The sequence below is a fragment of the Sturnira hondurensis genome, unplaced genomic scaffold (assembly GCF_014824575.4).
Source record: "Sturnira hondurensis isolate 20B ecotype Veracruz unplaced genomic scaffold, ASM1482457v3 Scaffold0008860, whole genome shotgun sequence".
In the NCBI taxonomy this organism is placed as follows: Eukaryota; Metazoa; Chordata; class Mammalia; order Chiroptera; family Phyllostomidae; genus Sturnira; species Sturnira hondurensis.
Window position 1 is genome coordinate 4900327 of NW_028081491.1, and position 21252 is coordinate 4921578.

Below are 21252 nucleotides of genomic sequence, written 5' to 3' on the forward strand. Positions count from 1 at the left end.
TCCAGGTTCCCAGAACACCTGGGTCAGGTGGGACTAGCAGCGCAATTGGGAAGAAGGAGGTAGAGATGCAGGATGGGGGACTGGGCGTTAAGAGCAAGGTGGGCAAACACAATACATGGTGTGGTTATTTTCTGAGGTAGGAAAAGAATAGGATAAGTAGCAAGAAAATAATTTCAGTTTGGAAGAGAAGTAGGTACTTGGACTGTCAAAGTCCCAAGGCATCCCATCTATCAAAAAGGTAGCTGTTGAAGTCCGCCAGTCATAGATTTGAATCCTAATCTGGTCACTTTCTACATGTGTGACTTAGGATAATTAATTTCATAGTTATAGTGTTCTTAATTATATATTAAAAGTGATAATATTCTAATAGATTTCCAGGAGAATTAAATAGTGTATATAATGTTCTTACACATTACTAGTATTTAATAAGTATTGGGTTGGCAAAAAACCCATTTAGTTTTTTTCATAAAATAAGGGACACATTTTTTATTTTTACCAATAACTTTATTGATTTGGATATTTTGAGTATTTTAGCTATCTCCTGCATGGTGTAACATTGATTTTTTTCAATTGATGCCTCAATTTGATCACTATCAACGTCAACTGGTCTACCTAACCACAGAGCACCCTCCAGCAAGAAATCTCCAGCACAAATACTTTGCAAATCACTTTTGACAAATTCAATCAGTTACAGCACCTTCTACAAACACTGCAAAAATATTGTTTTTTTATTTCAGTTGTGTTTTTTACCATTTTTGAAATAATAAAGCATAATATGCTGAAAATGTTGCATATTTCTTTCTTCTTCAATATTAAAATGACTATACAAAAATTTACCAGTTTTAATTTTTTTTAAATGCACACTGATATGACAGGTAATGCAATCTAACACAATTGTTCCTACTGAAGTTAAAGACACCTAAGTGCTACTAGAACCATCTAATGAGAAAAGCAAACAAAAATTTGGCTAGCCCAGTATTAGAGATTGTGTTTTGTAATTACTTGCTGATGTGCACTTGCTTAGAATCATGAATATGAAGCTCTAGTTGGTTGGTGTATTGGGTAGGTTGGTAGCTTGAGAGTGGATGAGATTATCCTAGAAGAAGGCAGACAGTAAAACAGAATAGTTGGCCATGTACAGGACCTTGAAGATCATTAACAGTTAAGTACCAGTGAAAAGAGTCCACAAAAAGGACCAACAAATGTAGGCAAAGTCAAGAGTGCAAGAAGGAAATAGTTTTGTGGGTATCAGGGGAATGGTGTGGCAGCTTTTCCTCATCGGGCAGCCGGCTTTGTCTCAGAGGTCATCTTCTAATAGCCGGACTGTCACATGTAGCGATGCAGTTTCTGTACTGCACAAATGTAGGGAGGGGGATCCTACATAAATGGCACCCTCAGAGTGATCCCATACACATTCTGTATGACCAGACGGGACAGCCACGTCATTCCTCACTACAGTATGTTATTTGCACAGACATTTACTTTTTCCTGGATAAACACTTAGTCTTCCCACAAATTCCTTTGCCTTGGAGTCTGGTAGCAATATCATACTACTACGAATATTTTTTGAAATTCTACCAAACTTGAATAAGTTTTTCATTGATGTTTGCAGGGTTTCTCAATAAAAATAAAAGTCTTTATATTTTCTCATGAAAAAAAAAAAGAGCAAGGTGGTCAGCGGGCGGGCGCAAGGAGGAGTAGGAGGGGCGAGCTCCTGGGGCGTAAAGCTCCCAGGCGGAGTGGGACGAGGGCGAGACGCGGCGGGGGCGGAGCCGGGCGGGACAGTGGGGAGCGGTGATGCCGGGGTGGGGGGCGGGGGGAGAACGTGGGGCGGGGCACAAGGGGGTGGAGGGGAGCTCTAGCGCGGAAGGGTGCCAGGGCCACTCGGCTCCCTGGAGGCTAGTGCTGCGCTGTAGCTGCAGAGGTTGTGACTAGGGTCGCTGGTGTCTGCGAGGTTCCGACACCCCTTCTCCCTAGGGCGGGCTTTCCTGACCCAGCCTCAGGCTGAGGCCGATGCTGAGGTCAAGGAGAGTCGTGAGCTGTACAGGCACCAGGAGGTGAGAAAGGAGAGGAGACACCGCTGCCCACCGGCAAGTGGCCGTTTATCTGCGCTCACTGCCCCCTCCTCCCTTCTTTTCTCTCCACAGTTGTCCCCGTGCAGGCCATGGTAGACATGCTAGGCGGGCGGCTCCTGGTGACCCGCGGCGGTGCGTGGGTGGAGGCTGAGGCAGTGCTGCAGAACAAGGTGGTGGCGCTCTACTTCGCTTCGATCCGTTGCGCGCCCAGCCGCGACTTCACGCCGCTGCTCTTCGACTTCTACTCGCAACTGGTGGAGCAGGCGTGCCCGCCCGCGCCTTTGGCTGTAGTCTTCGTGTCCGTAGACTGCAGCGCACAGGAGATGGAAGAGTTTATGCTGCAGCTTCCGGACGCCTGGCTGGCGCTGCCCTTCCACGACCCCTATCGGCAGTGAGTGTGCCCAGGGTTGGAATGCGACGGCGAGTCCCGGAGCCCTGCTCCTGTCCCTGAAGTCAGAAGCGTTCCTCCCCCTGAAACCCTCCTCCCCCGGGTCTGGCCGCTCAAGGGTACCTTCACAGGCTCTGCTCCTGGTTTCTTGGGAGGCTATAGCAGTTGGCGGATTGCAGCGATCACTTCCCCGGGGGTCTTGGTATGTCCGGACCCCCTGGTGGGAGGGTCTGCTGCGGCTAGGCTGTGGTTCGAGGAGCTCACCCTGGGTCCAGCAGCCCGGGCACCCTGCCTCACCGCACAGGGCAGACCCCAAGTCTGAAGAGCAGGAGAGCGAACTCAGGTCACCCTGGTCCAAACCGGAGACCTTGGGTGGGTGGGCTGACCAGGCCAGCAGTGCGGAGACTGGGGGCGAGGTGTGGGGTGGAGTGGAGGGAACTGGCTGGAGTTCTGGGAAGGAGGCACCTAGTACTAGCCACGCTGCAGTTTCATTTTTACTGCCAATGACTGGAATTTCTTAACCATGAAGGCAGTCCCTGCACCATCTGTAGGGGGAACCAGGGGAGGCAGAGATCAGAGGTGACAAAAATCCTTGCTCTGAGGGAACTCATCCGGACCTAGCATTAGAAAAGAAGTAAGAAGGCGGAGAGCCTCAGCTTTGTTGGATTTCAGAGTTTGTGTCTAAACTAGAAATTGACCCTGTAGTTCCCCACTGTCTGCGATCAGGGGCTCTACAGAGGGAAGTAGGGTGGACTCCGGGGAAGAAGGAGAAGATGGAAGGAGGAATTAGGGATGGATTGGCAGAAAGGGAATATGGCATGGGACCTAGTGTCTAGTGTCTTGGGGTCTCCTGTGATGTAAGCATCCAGCCTTGGGTTTAAATCACACTTTGCAAAGTGCGTTATCCCACCATCTCCCTAAGAGACACAGAGAACTTCTGTGCTTTTACAGGGGCAAGTTTTGCATTTCTCTGGGGATTATTATTTAGTCGTGGCATTAACTCCCAAATTAATTGTTCTGAGAGAACATTCCTTCTGGGCAATTAAAAATGGAAGCTCTTTCTGGAAATCCAATTTCCCCAACACCTGCTTTGGGTGATGCTAAGGAAGAGATAAGGTGGGCAAGCCTGTTTCTCTCCCAGCAGGAGTAGCAAAGTCAAAAGATGATGTGTCCAAATGACCATGGCTCACTTGGCAAAAGGATACATTATAGCATCAGGTTTAGTACTGTTTGTAAAATGTGTTTGATTTCCTTAGTACTCAAGTTATACACAGCTTTTGAAAGAACATTGTTTTTTGAAAGTGACAATAATCCTGCCAAGAGCTCAGGCCCCCTGGCAGAGCCCAGCTCTGGGAATTGCTCCGTAGGGTGACCAGAGGCAAGGTATGAATTGCTGAGTAGAATGATGCATCACAATCAGAATACCCTTCTTCCAGTGATCTGGTCAAAGTTGATGAAGCCCCTCAGGCAGCTAAGCAGCTTGGGCCCTGGAGGCATCTGGCCTCACCTGGGCATTTCAGGTCAGGAAGCTGATCTCTGGAGGGATCTAGCCTCAGGTTTTTCTTTTGGGGAGGTTAGCTCCTTTTCCCCATCCTTTTCCAGACTGCACTTCATTAACCCTGTCATTGCTGATTGTACATTCAGAAAGGGGTATTTTGTTGGGATTCTTGGAGCTGTGCTCTCAGTTCTGCTACCCTAGCCTTCATTAATGGAATCAGAAGAGGCGTGAAATGGAAGTAGCCGCCACGAGACTAAGGAATGTAGGAAGCATCCAGGCAGCAGAGGGGGAAGATCCTAATGTGTTCAGAATCCAACACTCTGCTGTGGGAAGGTGGGTCTGGGAACCATTGAGCAGAGATCAGAGGTCTCTGATCAGAGGTCTCAGAGATCTCTGAGCAGAGATCAGACTAACCTCTGGGCTCCTTGGGTCATGTGAAGGCCCTGGGCTGTCTTCCCTCAGTGGCTGCCCATTGGATTACTGAGGACAGCAAGTCTTGGGAGGAAGAGAGAAAATCACCAAAGAGCCCTCACAGGGTCACTTTGGCATGGTAGAAAGTGGGACCACTACAAACTTCCCCTGCAGGAAGGAAATGCCTGGAGTTGCTCACCTTGTCCTCAGAGTTGCTTAGATCTTGGCTTTGCGGTGCAGCCCCCACAAAACCAGTGTGAGTGATGCCCATCTGTCTGGACAGGGACATGTTTCCATGCATTCCTCCAGAGGTAGCATGGGAAAGAGGAGGGGCTGACCTTTTAGGACTGAACTAGGGGGTGGCACTAATGACAGGCCATCCTGCCTAGCTTCCTTCCCTTTGTTGTGGTCCCAGGAAAGAAGTAACGACTGAATTTTCCAGCAGGAATTCCTGTCACATTCTGCCATGCAGGTGAGACATGCTAATTGTTGATGTCACATGGATTTTATGATTGTTTCTTGAGAACACTTGAGCTCTGGAACCTCAGCAGAGCCCAGTGAGACCTGGAGTAGATGCTCCTTACTGTTCTAGTTTTCACCACTGCCTGTGGCCATGGGCCACGAGGATGGAGCACCTTAGTCTCCAGTTGAACAGGTTTGGATTAGATGGAACATAGCTGGCTGTGGCTTCATTTTCTGGGTAGGGAATGGTTCTATTAGAGCCCTCAGTTCCCTTGGGTAGAGTTAGTGCATCTGCCAAGCTTCTCAACCCTGCCCTCTGGACCTGGGAGTCCAGTTCCTCCTAGACTTGCTGACTCAACGCATCCCTCTCAGGGCCCAAATTTGCTAAGTCTGTGGCTCTCCAGTCCTTTCCTTCTTTTGCTTTCTACTTTCTTCATGTTAGTCCTGAATGTTAGGCTATTTTAACTGGTTCCACTGGACTTTGTGTCTTCATTTAATCTGAACAGGTTCTTATTCTCACATCTGCTTCATCTCATCACCAACAGGTATGGTACTGCCATGCCCTACCCCAGCCTTTCAGTGGTTTCCTGAGTTTCTGTTGCTCATAGGGCTCAGTCTACATCTTGCCCTGCTCTCCAGCATTTGACCACACTTGTCTTCCACCCCAACCCTTTCCACCTGTGTTCTGTCCAGACTAGACAACTGAAGTTCCAGAACGCTTCATACACTTTCCCACCTCTAAAGATTGTACATACCATGTCCCCAGAACCCTGGAACCCCCTTGGCAGTCCCTCTCCCATGCCTTTGGGGACACTGGAAGCACTTCTGGCCTGGAAGGCCTGTGCCCTTCATAGGTTGAACCTAACACCATCCTGTGTAGGAGTGTGTGTTTGGGGCTCTCTGTAGCCCCTAACGTCAGACCTGACATTGTTCAGTACTTGATGTCTGCAGAGCACTTGTTGGGTGCATGGTTGGAACAAGAAGAAAGATTTGCTCTTTAACAGTCTGCTGGTGGCCAAGCAGGAAAGAGATGAGCCAGAGGTTGCCATGGAAACCTACAGGTAGTTGTGCCAGGGACAGTGAGGCACTGTTTTAGATAAAGGGAGGACACCAGTATTGCGACAGCAATACTGAAGGCAAGGAAGAACAGGCTCTCAGACTTCCCAAAATGGTTAAAATGCTCAGTTGTCAAAACTTCCCTCTGCCCAGCAACAAGGTTCTCTCGTTTCCAAGTACAGTCTCTTCTCTCTGGTCACAGCTCAGCCACCAGAGGGTACTGTGATGACTCCAGGGGAGGTGGATGTGGCTCCAAGGTTACAGTTGTCCCCAGACACAGGCTGCCAGGGTGGGGATTTGAGGGCCCACATCACTGACTCTTTCAAAATAAGCTGGGCAACAAAATGTCTACTCCAAACCTCCTCTGTGTTCCCCAAAACTCAGTTTGCCTGGCATCTTCCTGACTATCAGAGCTCGATTTAATGTTGCAAGTGATTAAAACAACAACAGCAACTCATAGCTTAAACAAGTGAAGGTCAACTGTCAGTTTAACTGAAACACCTGCAGGCTGGTCTGAGGAAGAAGGGAGGCTACTGGGGATGGTTTTGCGGTTCTGCCTTCTGCTGTCTGTTTTATGCTTGGTTTTCAGCCAGGGGTTGTCTAACAAACCCAGTCTCTTCTTGTGACAAGAGTGGCTCTAGTGTCTTGGGGTATACATTCTTATACCTTCCTCTTTCTTAGCACATAAGCAAGTGCTTCAATGAGTCTCACTGGTTGAATCTGCTAGTTACCCATTCTTATGGTAGTTGGAAGAGCCAAGGGCAAAGACTGGGCACTTGGCTCAACTGTAATTGGGGCAGGTTCCCAGTCCCCAGTTCCCTGCCCCAATTCCATCCAGTAAGAATAGCCAGTGTTTATTGAGCACTTACTATGCACCAAGCCCTTAGCTAAGCTACACATGTATTAATCATTTCATCTTCACAACAACTCTGGGTTCTGTTATTCTGCAACACAGATGAGTTATCTGGGGTGTAGGGAGGTTAACCAACCTCTCTAAGTCATACAGGTAGTTAATGCCAGAAAGTGGAAAGACATGCACTCCAAGGGTAGGTCAAGGGTGCTGAGCAGTAAGACACAGACCTCTATTACCCTGGCTGTCTAGGGCACTGTTCTCAGCTCCTGCTTGCTCTCCCCAACCTCTGGGTCTATGGAGGGAATGCAGAAGGCCCTGGAAGTTTGGCAAACTTGAGTAAATGGACTCCACTGTCAGGGGTGAAGAGTGCATTTTTGACCAGTTTCCAGGTGATGCTGCTGCTGCTGTTGGTCAGGGATCTCACACTCAGAGTCCCTGCTGTTCTGCACATGCTGCACAAAGGTGGGACCTGGAATAGCAGGGGCTGCAGTGCTGAAATTTGGAGGGGAGGCAGATGCTGAGTCAGGTTCCAGGTGGTCTCAGTGCCTGCAGGGTCCCCTCACCACCCTCCAAAAGCCACCCAGGCTCCTTCTTCTTGGGGGTAAGCCCCACACCCTGGGTGGCAAAGCTGCAACTAGACCACGGCTTCCCTTCCTGGCTGTATGCCTGCCCCCACTGCCCAGAGTCGTGCTGACATAACCCAGCTGCCCACATGGCCAGAAAGAGCTGAGATCAGGCTGCTGGCCATGTCCCTGAGCTTTTGTGCAAAGAGCTATTTGGGTTGTTCCTCTTTAATACTTTTGTTTTATGCCTTTGGGGAAAGCTAATTCCTTAGGCATTTCAAAATTCAGGGATTGTGCAGGGATTTTAAACATTGGGTGGGTGTGGGGGTCATTTCCTCTGCCACATCTCTCATCAGCACACCTGAGTTCCCAGACCACTGTGGCTGTTTGGGACAGATCCATCTGTCCCTCAGTCTGCACTTTGATGTGGTATGGGTTTTCAGTCCTGCAGTGCAGTTTCAGCAGGGCTATCACTATATTGTCTTTCTCATTATGCATGATTGTTTTTGTATAATAGTTCACTTTTTTCATTTAGTTCTTTTTTCTCCTCATGTAAGTAGTGGACATGTATGGACTGGCTTCCAGAAGCTGCTAGAGTGGTGGTCACATTCAAGGTTTCCTTAGGGAACAGGCCATCTGGGGGTTGCCGAATATTCCTAGAGTGACAGGGGTGCCTGCCTGTGCCCCCAAGAGCAGGACCCCTGATTTCTGATATTCCGGTCTTTCCTTCTCCTTGGTCCAGTTTTGGTAGAACTTTGCTCCATTTTTTCATCTTTCCTCAGAAAATAGTTTGGTTTTACTGCCCACCCTATTTTGATTTATTTCCTATTTCAGTGATTTTTGTCATTAAACTTCTTTTGCCTCTTTCCACCTTCTTTATGTTGGCTCCATTTTTGTGTTTATGGCCTCTTAAAATAAATGCAGAACTGGCCTTTTGGATAAGGATGTTTAAGACCAGAGCTTCCTGTGTCAAATTGTATCTCCAGCTTGGGATCTGTAGTATATTCCATATTGGCCTGTGTTAATTACTTTGTAGTCTGCATTGGTATTTTACATGTAATATATGGTTCTTTAGTTTTTAAGCTCATTGCAAAAAATTATTTTTTATTGGTCTCCAATCCCATTTTATTATGGTCTGATTGAGTGGTCTGTGTACTACTGATTGTTTGAAATTCAGTAAGACCCCCTCTCTGACGGAGAGCGTGGCCAGTTTGTCACTATTTCACAGGTGTTTGAAAACAAGTACATTCTCCTTGTTGGATATAGGTGCTGTGTGTGTTTTTCTGCTTAAGTTGAGACTTGTCTTTGACCTGGAAAAGAATGGGAAGACCTTGATGGAGCTGTCAGTGGAAGATTTGGTAACATGAGAGTCTCGAGTGCATTTTTTCTTTCCCTCAGGTTCACAGGTCTGAGGCTGACAAAGGAGGGAAATCAGATTACGGCTGACATTGATGTGAGGTCTTTGTGTACTGGCCAGGGACACAGGAGGGGGGTTTTCATCAGCTGTCCTAAACTGAGAGAAGTAATCCCCATGATGGGGAGATTTGCAAAACAAAGGATGATGCTCCTTCCCCTAAATAAATACAAATCATTTTGTAAACAGGCCTCTTATGGGGTTACCTCTTATGAGGATGAAACTTGAAATGTTTCATCCATAATATTAATCAGCATGTCCTTGAATTTGTAGGTTAGAATGTTGAAAAAGGCTTTGCATTTATTTAGAAATTATGAAATTTTAACTTTTACCATCCTATATACCTGCTATTTTCAACCGCTTGAGATGTAGAAAGGGATTTGAATTTATTGGGTTTATTTGTGGGCTTAAAATTATGCTGTGCAATAGGATAGCCATAAGCCACATGTGGCTTCTTAAAGTTAAATGAAAATGAACTAAATGAAAGATTCAGTTCCTCAGTCATAACAGCCACATTTCTAGGGCTCCTTTGTCCCTTATGTCTGTGGGCAGCACAGTCACAAAGCAGTCCCACCACTGTAGACACTCCTCTGGGAGAGTACTGGCATGGAACTGATAGCTGAAGGAAAGAAAGAGAGGCTCAGAGGGGACCCGAAGCACAGGAGGAGGGCACAGATGACTGGGTTTTGAGGCTGTGCAGGATTGGTTGGTGGGCACAGGTGAGGCCTTGGTCCCTTTAGAGGCATGGCAGCAGCTTCCTCACCCCTATGCTGACCCCTGACCTGCTGTCTTTTCTCCCACAGTGAGCTGAGGACCAGGTACCACATCACAGCCACCCCCAAGCTAGTGATCCTGAAACCCAGTGGGGAGGTCATCACCAACAAAGGACGCAAGCAGATCCAGGAGCGGGGGCGGGCCTGCTTCCAGGACTGGGTGGAGGCCGCTGAAGTCTTTCAGAACTTCTCTGGTTGAAGTGGTGGATCTCTGGGGACCTGGACAGGCGTGAGATACATCAGCTGCTGCAGCAAGATTACAGGGAGAGGAGAAGCGGGTGGTTCAGTGTATGTTAGAGCAGAAGCACTAAGCTGCAGCAGAAACACTGCTCAGAAAGCATGCCTTCCTGTTCAGCTCCCTTGGACTGCTTATAGCTATTTTTATTGCCAGCACAGCTTTCTCTAAATGAGATTAGCTGTGTTTGCATTGAGCTGTTGGAAATCTATGCAAAAGTTGTATTAATACAGGCTCTTCAGGTAAAGTAATATATTAATTGATACATTTTCTGTAGATGTACTTATTATAAGGATATATTTTCATTATGCTTTTACAACTACATTTATTGCTAAAATATGCAGCAACTATATGCTTTAATAAACAAACCTGTTCCCAGTGGTGCCCTCTGATTTCCATTTTTTCCTTGTGAACCGAGTGGTCTTAAGAGGAGAAAGAAGCCCTTGGGAAATACTGTTCTCAACTTAATTATGAGTGTTTTGGGAATTTTTTCCTTCTCTTTGTTCTTTTCTCACATTTATTTTTAATTACATCATAATAGCCTAGAAGTAACTGAAAATATCAAGGCTGTATAGTCACATCTTCAAGATCAAACCTCAACATCTTTTAAAAGATGCTGATGGGTCCTGGTGAACAAGAGCCCATGCACAGTGTTTGAAAACAGCAAGACAGGAGCCATCAGGGTTCCCCTTTCCAGCTCCAGGCCCCTCCTCTCTCTGGGTGGCTTTTCCAACTACAATTTGATCTGGGTGACTTAGATCATGAAAATACCAACACCTACCTCTAGCCCGACTGGGAGTCACCACCTGCCAACCTACTTAGCTCACTGGATCCCTTAGCTGGGAATTGGAGCACACCAGTCCCTTGTAGGACCTAGAAATCCCCATGTTCCTCTAATAGGCTCTCCGTGGAACAGTGTGGGGCAGAGTGAAGAAGGCACTGGGTCGCTTTGGTAAACCAGGAGGTAAGAGCTGAGTCCTGAAAGGTAAGACCATGTTGTTGGCTTAATCAGAATGTAGCTGTGGGCTCCATGGCTCGGTCACTTTGATCTCCCCCACATATCCTCTATCAGTCAGGTTTTGTCACAAAGACCCACCATCACCGGGATCAATGCATTGACTAAAAGTGTAGTTGATGGAGATAACCTGGTCATTATTTGCCCCAGAAATAAAGCACATAGGAATGCAGTTCTCTTCCTAGAACAATACATGGGATATTCATTTAATTGTGGTATTTTTTCCAACTTTATTGAGATATGTATTACATAGTAATTAACATTGTGTAAGATAAGGTGCATAACATATTGATTTGATACATTTATATATGACGAAATGATGAATGCCACAGCTCAGCCAATGCCTTACGTGGTTACCACTTCTTTTTTGTGGTGAAAACATTTAAGATCTAAATATGGTACTTTTAAAAATCATTTTTAATTATTATTCTATTATAGTTCCAATTTTCCCCCTTTGCCCTCCTCTGCCCATACCACCCCCTCTCCCACCATCAATCCCCACTTATTGTCCATGTCCATGGGTCATTCATACACATTCTTGGACTAGTCCCTTCCCCTTCTTTCCACCTTATCCCCTGTCTCCTCCCCTCTAGTCACCGTCAGCCTGTTCTATGTTTCTATGCCTGTAGTTCTGTTTTCTTTGTTAATTTATTTTGTCCATTAGTTTCCTCATGTAGGTGGGATCATATAGTATTTGTCTTTTGCTGCCTGGCTTATTTCACTCAGTTCCATCCATGATGTCATGAAAGGTAGAAGCTCCTTTCTTTTTGTTGTGTAGAATTCCATTGGGTAAATGTACCACAGTGTTTTGATGCACTCATTTATTGATGGGCACTTAGGCTCTTTCCTGCACTTGGCTATTGTAAATAACACTGCTGTGAACATAGGAGTCATAAGTTCTTCTGAATTGGTGATTTGGGATTCTTAGTATATATTCCCAGCAACAGAATCACTGGGTCAAAAGGAAGTTTCGTTTTTAGTTTTTTAAGGAAATTCTATACTGTTTTCCATAGTGACTGCACCAGTCTGCATTCCTACCAACAGTGAACTAGGGTTCCCTTTTCTCCAGATCCTTGCCAGCAGTTGTTGTTTGTTGATACATTAACGATAGCCATTTTGACATGTGTAAGGTGATGTCTCAATGTGGTTTTAATTTACATCTCTCTGATGGCTAGTGATGTTGAGCATCTTTTCATATGTTACAGGCCTTCTGTATGTCTCTTTGGGGAAGTGTCTATTCAGATACTTTACCTATTTTTTAAAAATATTTTATTTATTTTTAGAGAGAGGGGAAGGGAAGAAGGGAGGGAGAGAAATATCAATGTGTGGTTGCCTCTCACGCACCCCCAGCTGGGGACCTGGCCTGCAACCCAGGCATGTATCCTGACTGGGAATCGAACAGGGAACCCTTTGGTTTGCAGGCCAGCACTCAATCCACTGAGTCACACCAGCCAGAACTCCTTTGCTTATTTTTTAATTGGATTGTTTGTTTTCTGGTGTCTGGTTGTATGAGTTCTTTATATATTTGGGGGATCAAACCTTTGTCCTATATGTCTTTGGCAAATACGTTCTCCCATATAGTCAGTTCCCTTCTTGTTTTGATGATGATTTCTTTAGCTGTACAGAAGCTTTTTAGATTCATGCAGTCCCATTTGTTTATATTTTCCTTTGTTTCCCTTGCCCTAGGAGATGTATTGGCAAAAATATTGCTACATGGGATATCTGAAATTTCCCTATGTTTTTCTCTAGGACTTTTTTCACGTCATGACTTAAGTTTTTTATCCATTTTCAGTTTATTCTGGTATATGTTGTAGGCTGATGGCCTAGTTTCTTTTTTATTTTTCTTTTGCTATGTACTCGTCCACTTCTCCCATAGCCATTGATTGAAGAGAATTCCTATCTTTACTCCATTCTATGCTCATGCCCCCTTTGTCAAATATTAATTGAGCATACACACTTGGGTTTATTTCTGGGTTCTCTATTCTGTTCCATTAATCTATGTGTCTGTTCTTATGCCTGTACCAAACTGTTTTTATTACAGTGGTCTTATAATACAGTTTTGTGTCAGGCATTGTGTTCCCTCCTGCTTAGTTCTTTCTCAAAATTGCTGTAGTTATTCAGTGTCATTTATAGTTCCATAGACATTTTAAAAATATTTGTTCTAGATCTGTGAATATGCCATTGGTATTGTAATAGGGATAGCATTGAATCTGTAGATTGCTTTGGGTAGTATGGACATTTTAATGATGTTAATTCTTCCAATCCATGACCGTGGTATATGCTTCCATTTATTCGTGTCTTCCTTAACTTCTTTCTTCACTGTTGTGGAGGGTTTTTTTGTACAGGTCTTTTACCCCCTTGGTTAAGCTTATTTTTTGGTACTTTATTTTTCTTGTTCCTATAGTACGTGGGATTCTTTTCCTAGTTTCTCTTTCTGATATTTCATTGTTGGTATACAAAAATGCCATCAATTTCTGAATATTGATTTCGTATCCTGCTTTTTGCCAAATTGACTTATTAGGTTGAGTGGTTTTTTGGTGGACACTATAGGGTTTTCTATGTACACTATCATGTTGTCTGTGAATAATAGTTTTGTTTCCCCCTTTCCAATTTGGATGCCTTTTATTTATTTTTTCTTGTCTGATCACTGTGGCTAGAACTTTCAGTACTATGTTGAATAAGAGCGGTGAAAGCAGTCACCGTTGTCTTGTTCCTAATCTTAAGGGGGAAGCTTTTAGTTTTTGACAATGTTGACAATGTTGGCTGTAGGTTTCTCATATGTGGTTTTTATTATATTGAAATATGCTTCCTCTGTTCCCACTTTGTTGAGTGTTTTTATCACAAATGGGTGCTGGATATTGTCAAATGCTTTTTCAGCATATATTGACATGATCATGTGATTTTGGTCCTTTATTTTGTTTATGTGATATATTACGTTTATTGATTTGCAAATATTGTACCAGCCTTGCATTCCTGGGATGGATTCCACCTGGTCATGGTATATGATCTATTTAATGTATTTCTGAATGTGGATCGCCAGTATTTTGTTGAGTATTTCAGCATCTATATTTATCAACGATATTGGCCTGTAGTTTTCTTTCTTTGTTGTGTTTACCTGGTTTTGGAATTAAGATGAAACTGGCCTCGTAAAAACAGTTTGGGAGTCTTCCCTCTACTTAAATTTTTTGGAATTGTTTGAGAAGGATAGCAGTTAGTTCTTTAAATGTTTGGTAAAATTCATCTGTGAAGCCATCCTGTCCAGGGCTTTGTGTGCCAGGAGTTTTTTGGTTACCGCTTCGATTTCACTAGTTGTTAATCTGTCTATTCAGACTTTCTGCTCCTTCTTGATTCAGTATTGGAAGATCGTATATTTCTAGAAATTTGTGCATCTTCTCCAGCATGTCCAATTTCTTGGCATGTAGTTGTTCAGAGTAATTTCTTACAATCCTTTGTATTTCTGTGGTATTGGTTGTAACTTTGCCTGTTACATTTCTGATTTTACTTATTTGGGTTCTCTCTTTTTTTCTAGATGAGTCTGGTTAAAGGTTGGACATTTTGTTTACCTTTTCAAAGAACCAGCTTCTGAATTAATTGATCCTTTGTATTGTTGTTTCAGTCTCCATATCATTTAATTCTGCCCTGATCTTGATTATTTCCTTCCTTCCACTTGCTCTGGGCATTGTTTGCTGTTGTCCTCTAGTTCTTTTCGTTGTAGGTTTAGGTTGTTTGGTTGAGATTTTTATACCTTCTTCAGGTAGGCCTGTATTGCTATGAACTTCCCTCCGTAAGTTTGGGGTTTTTGTGTGTTCATTTTCATTCGTTTCCAGATACTTTTAGATTTCTTCCTTGATCTTATTGTTGACCTATTCAGTATTTAATAACATGTTATTCAGCCTCTACATATTTGAAAGTTTTTGAGGTTTTTCCGTTGAGATTAGTTTCTAGTTTCAATCTATTGTGGTCTGAGCATATACTTGATATGATTTCAATTTTCTTGAATCTGTTGAGGCTTCTTTTGTGTCCTACCATGTGGTCTATTTTTTAAAATGTTCCATATGCTTTTGAAAGAATGTATATTTTGTTTCTTTGGTGTGAAAAGTTCTGTATGTATCAGTGAAGTTCATTTGATCTAGTGTATCATTCAGTGTCACAGTGTTTTTGTTCTTTGTTTGGTAGATCTATCCTTGCCAGTGGGGTGTGATAATCCCCTATGATAACTGTATTGTTGTCAATATCTTTCTCATAGTCCTCCAATATTTTCTTTATATTTAGGTGCTCCTATGTTGGGTGCATATATGTTTACAAGGGTTATATCCTGTTGTTGGACTATTCCTTTAAGTATTATGAGGGGACCTTTTTTGCCCCTTTTTACGGCTTTTGTTTTGAAGTCTACTTTGTCTGATGTAAGTATTGCTACCCCGGCTTTCTTTTCTTGTCTATTTGCTTATAATATTTTGTTTTCTATTTTTTTTGCTTTCATCCTGTGTATATCTTTTGTCCTGAGGTGGGTCTCCTGAAGACAGCATATATGTAGGTTGCATTTTCTTATCCATTTAGCTACCCTATGTCTTTTGCTTAGAGCATTTAATCCATTTATGTTTAAGGTTAATATGATAGCTACTTACTTGTTGTCATTTTCCCCATACCTGTTTCCCTTCCTCCCCTCTCTCTCTGTCTCTGTCTCTGTCTCTCTTTCTTCTCCTTTTTATAGCATTCCCTTTAGCATCTCTTGCAAAGCTGGCTTGGTGGAGATGTACTCTTTTAGCCTTACTTTGTCTTGGAAGCTCTTTATTGCACTTTCCATTTTAAATGAGCCTTGCTGAATAGAATAGTCATGGTTGTAGTTCTTTGCTTTTCATTACTTGGAATATTTTATGCCAATCCTTCTGGCCATAGTGTTCCTGTTGATAAATATGCTGATTGCCTTATTGGCCTCCCCTGTATAGTACTAGTTGTTTCTCCCTTGCTGTCTTTAAGATTCTCTCTTTGTCTTTAAAATTTGCCATTTAAATTATGATATGTCTTGGAGTAGGCCTCTTTGCGTTCATCTTGATTGGGACCCTCTGTGCTTCCTGAACATGTGTGACTTTTTCCATCTCAACTTAGGGAAGTTGTCTGTCATTATTTTTTCAAACAGGTTTTCTATTCCTTGCTCCTTTTCTTCCCCTTCTGATATTCCTATAATGCAAATGTTGTTATATTTCATGTTGTCCTGCAGCTCCCTTAAACTGTCCTTGTTCTTTTTGAGTCTGTTTTGTTTTGTTGCTTTGGCTGCATATTTCTTTCTACCTTGTCTTCCAGCTCACTGATTTGGTCCCCTGTTTCATGTAGTCTGATTTTAATTCCTTCTAGTGTATTTTTCATTTCAGATATTGTATTCTTCATTTCTTCCTGGTTCTTATTCAGAGTTCCTATGTCCGTTTTCATGTTATTGTGTTTTCTCCTAAGTTACTTGTAGTTCTTATGGAGTTCCTTGAACATCCTTATAACCATTATTTTGAATTCTATATCTGATAGGTTGCTTTTCTCAATTTCATTTAGCTCTTTTTCTGGGGATTCCTCCTTTCCCTTTGATTGGGGGTTCTTTTTTTATCTTCCCATTTTAGGTGACTCTTTTTTTGTTTTTGCATCTCAGGTTGCTCTTCTTTGCCTGTCTGTCTTCATGTGGTGGACTTCTTGGTAGCAGTTTGGTGGGACTCAGTGGCGCAATCTCTTGCTCTAGTAGTACAGTGGTGGCTCTGGGGTTTCCCTTTTTCACTTTATGTGGCCTCTGTTGTTGTACTTGGGCTTCAATTATTGGCAGCTCATTTGTTCATGGGTTCTCCCCTCCCACTGACTGGCTGGGAGTCACAATTCCTGCCGTGTTTTGTATGTGCCTGTTGTGAAGCATTTTCTGTACTCCTTGCCTTCCAAACTTCTTATCAGCTAAAAGTCCATTGAATGTTTTGTTTATTTTTTGGAAGATCAGCCAAGTGTCCCAACTGGGTGCAAGGTGGGAAGATTAGCCAAATGTCTGAGTTGGGTGCAAGACTCAGTTCCCATCTGCTTGGTTGCTATCTTCTGAACCTGGTTGCTATGGTTAATGTGGAGGTGGGTTGCAGCCAGGCAGTGGGCTATTTCAGGGGAACACAGAACTACTTCGGAGAAGTGACATGGAAAGATGCTCCTAATTATGGTATTTTTAACTACACATTCTTGTGGAAGGGTGTGTGCATCTTTTGGAGGTGGAATGTCCAAAATCATTTGTGTGTTTGTGGTGTTTATGGGTGTTATGTGTGTGTGTATGTAAAACCACAGCCACAGACTTCTTAAAGACTGAAGGTGCACCCCTCTTGGTAAACATGCTCATAGCTGCCATATGGGAGCTCAAGATCCATGATGATTCTGTGGGTTGGAAGAGCATGGCTGGGAGGGTCTCTTTGTGTGCTGGGTGTTAAGGCACCTGGAAGGAGGGCAGGTCCTAGACAGAGGCCACTCCACAGCCACACCAACCCTGTAGGCATGCACCTTCCCCCTCAGGGCCTTGCCCAGGCTGGGAGAGTGATGTATCATTTACATTATTTTAAGCAGAACCCATTTCTTTTAATAACATCCCTAACATTCTTTCTTAATTTCAGGCAGAGTATATTCAGCTTTTTATCAGGGAACTGTGTAACTGGTTGCTATTTACATAAGTGCCCTTTGCCACGTGTGTTACAATAGCAAAAAATTGTAGAAAATAAGGGGAAAAGTTCTGTCTTCCAGAGGTAAAGCCACAGTCAGTGTTTTAGTACACATATGTGTCCCACTAAAGTCACTCGAGGACTCATTGATTTCTATTTCTATCCTTCAGACTTGAGACTTTTGTGTGGCTCTAAACCACCACCTGCAGCATCATGTCAATAACCAGAAGTGCAAGATGGGAGCTTGTGAGACATACAACATTGTAGCTGTTGTGTCAGCTCAGGCTACCACCACAAAAACTACAGACATTTATAATTTCTCACAGCTCTGGAGGCTGAATCTGAGATCAAGGTGCAGGTATGGTCGTTCCTTGTGAGGGCTCTTTCCTACTTACAGATCACCACCTTCCTGATGTGTCCTCACATGGAGAGAGAGAGCCCTGGTGTTTCACAATGGCACTAATCCCAACACCAGACCACACTCTCATGACCTCATCTAAACCTAATTTCTTCCCCAAGGCTTCCATGCCAAATACCAGTATATGAGGTTGGGGCTTCAACATGTGAATTTTAGGTGCACACAAACATTCACAATAGCAGTCTCCCCACCCCTGACCCCAACTCTTCCAGTAAGGAGGGAATCTAGGGTCTAAGGACTTCATGAACAGATCCCATGGGTCCTAATATATGCTGTATCTCTATGTCAAGAAGCATCAGGAACCATCAGGGCCCAGTCCTTGGAGAATTCCCTGGAATAATCCCATTGGTTCACATTCCTGAGTCCTGGCTGGGGTCCCATGTGTGAGCTGTACTGTGGAGCTTCTGAACATTTAAAAAATGTTATTTTATTGATTATGCTATTATAGCATAATAATATGCTATAATATGCTATTTTTCTCCTTTGCTCCCCTCTACCCAGCATCCCCCACTTCCTCAGGCAACGCCCCCACCCTTGTTTGTGTCTATGTGTCATATGTGTATGTTCTTTGACTACTCCATTTCCTATACTGTAGTTTACATCCCCATGACTATTCTGTAACTACATATTTGTACTTCTTAATCCCCTCACCTCTCACCCATTCTCCTACACCCCTCTTCCATCTCTTTATCTTTAACTGTTGGCATTTTAATTATAATGTGTCTTGCTGTGGGCCTCTTTGCACCCATCTTGTTTGGGACTCTCTGTGCTTCCTGGACTTGCATGTCTATTTCCTTCACCAAATTAGGGAAGTTTTCTTTCATTATTTTTCCAGTAGATTTCCAATTTCTTGCTCTTTCTCTTCTCCTGGCACCCCCATGATATGAGTGTTGGAATGTTCGAAGTTGTCCCAGTGGCTGCTTACACTATCCTTGTTTTGGGGGATTTTTTTTTCTTGCTGATCTGATTGGTTGCTTTTTACTTTCTTATATTCCATATCATTAATTTGATTCTTGGCTTCATCCACTCTACTGTTTTTTCCTGTAAATTGTTCTTTATTTCAATTAGTGTATCCTTCATTTCTGACCGGATCTTTCTATGGTGCTAAGGTCCTCACTAAGTTCCTTGAGCATTCTTATAACCAGTGTTTTGAACTCTGCATCTGATAGATTGCTTAACTCCATTTTGTTTAATTCTTTTTCTGGGGTTTTGGTTTGTCCTCTCATTTGGGCCAAGTTTCTTTGTCTCTTCATTTTGGCAACCTCCTTGTGTTTGTTTCTATGTATTAGTTATAGTTGCTATGACTCCCTGTCTTGGTAGTGTGGCCTAATGTAGTAAGTGTCCTACAGGGTGCAGTGGCACAGCCTCCCCTATCAACCAAGCTGGGTACTCAAGGTGCACCCTTCATATGGGCTGAGTACACCCTCTCCTTGTAGTTGACCCTTGGTTGCTGTTGACAGGTCAATCAGAGGGATTTATCGAGACCAGTGAGCTGCAAGGACTGGCTGTGACCATTGACCACCCACCTCCACCCTCCATGGAGAATAAGCTGTATTGGGGCAGGATGGTAGTCCTCTGACATGGTCTGTACCGGTCCACTGGGTGCACTAGCCCCTGGAGTTTCCTAGGTGGTGCAGTCCAAGATCAGTTTTTACCTATGTTTTGCCAGAGGCCATCCTGCCTGAAGTATAAAACAATCTGAGATGGCTGCTACTTGTGCTGGGCTTGGTGATTACCAGCAAGGTCAAACTGTGAATCTAGGCTGCTAGCTGTGGACCAGGAGTTCATTGAGGCCAGCTGGAAAAGCAGCTTGGGTGGCCCATAAGCTGGGTGGAGTGGAGTCTCTGGGGATCTCCAAGGCGGGTCAAACAGTGTTAGCCAGGCTGATGGAATCTTAGATATGGCACTAGTCTGTTGGCTCTGTTGGGGGGATAGCCCCAAAAAAGGACAATGACCTCTGTTCACCTTGATGCCAGATACTTCTGCCCCCCACGCTGCCTCCCCATTGCCAGAGCCCAGAGGGAGTGAGTCTGAGTAGGTGAGTCCATGTGTGGGTTGTTTAGGAGGAACTGTTTGGGGATCCAGAAGTTTCTTGCACCAACTCAATCCCCACTGTTTGTTGCAGCCAGAAATTGTGGGGACTTACCTTCCTGGTACTGGATCCCTGGGCTGGGAGGCCTGGTGTGGGACTGGGACTCCTTGCTCTGGAGATATACCTTCCAGATTTTTATCTACCACATGTGGATGTAGGACCAGCCCATTTTATGTCTGCTCTCCTCCTACCAGTCTAGAAGGATGTGGTTTCTTTATTCTGTAGTTGTCAAACTCCCATTCAACTCAATTTCTGTTGGTTCTAAGTGATTATTGTTCTATACTTTAGTTATAATTTTGTGGTTCTGTGAAGAGGTAAGCCATGTCTACCTATACTACCATCTTGACTGGATTCCTCCTGAACCTTTCTTCTTATTTCCTCTCCTGTTTTTTTGTCATTAAAAAACCGTTTGCCACCATTTCAGTCTCTTTGTTGGGGAATGAAATTACATGCATGAGTTCAAGCTTCCTGTTTGCTGCAAAGAGTTAAGTTTAAGTTTGCAACACCACAAAGAAGCTTTCTTTAAAATTTTTATTTAATTATTGCCCTGGGTTCTGGCTAAGATGGAGGCATAGGTAGATACACTTTGCCTCATCACACAAACGAAAGGAGGACAGCAACAAATTTAAAAACAAAAAATAACCAGAACTTCCAGAAAATTGAACTGGATGGAAGTCTGACAACCAAGAAGTTAAAGAAGAAACATTCATTCAGACTAGTAGGAGGGGAGGAGATGGGAAGCTGAGGTGGAGAGGACTCATGACAAGGTGGCAGCTGGCACACCAGTTGGTCCCACGTTTATGTGTGGATAAAGCTGGGGAAATAATGGGAGAGTGAGACAGACCTCACAACCCAGGGTTCTAACATGGAAAAGAAAGCCTCAAAACCTCTGACTGTAAAAACCTGTGAGGATTGTGGCTAGGAAAACTCTCAGCCTCACAGGTGAGTTTCCTGGAGAGACCCACAGGGTCCTAGAATGTACACAAAACCATCCATCCAGGAAGCAACACCAGAAGGGCTCAATTTGCTTGTAGATAGTGGGGGAAGTGACTGAAAACCCCCCAAGAGCTGAACAAGCAACATTGTTCCCTCTCTCATTTCTCCCCCACATACAGCACCACAATGCAACAATGTGAATTGCCCTGCCCTGGTGAATACCCAAGGCTCTGCCCCTTAAAATGAAACAGGTGCACTGAGACAAAGAAATATGACCCAAATGAAATAACAGATCAAAACTCCAAAAGCAGATTTAAACAATGAAGAGACAGCCAATCTATTATATGCAGAGTTCAAAACACTGGTAATCAGGATGCTCACAGAAAATGTTTGAGTTATGG

The 21252-nt window shown here is 43.9% G+C and overlaps 1 protein-coding gene across 1 annotated transcript; it reads left to right on the forward strand.

Moving 5' to 3' along the window:
- The first annotated feature begins 1857 nt into the window (after positions 1-1857).
- Positions 1858-10100, forward strand: NXNL2 (nucleoredoxin like 2). The gene is made up of 3 exons (XM_037056241.1): positions 1858-2057; positions 2148-2466; positions 9524-10100. Exons 2-3 carry the CDS (start codon positions 2165-2167, stop codon positions 9690-9692), a joined length of 471 nt encoding a protein of 156 aa, XP_036912136.1. The 5' UTR covers positions 1858-2057; positions 2148-2164; the 3' UTR covers positions 9693-10100.
- The last annotated feature ends 11152 nt before the right edge of the window (positions 10101-21252 follow it).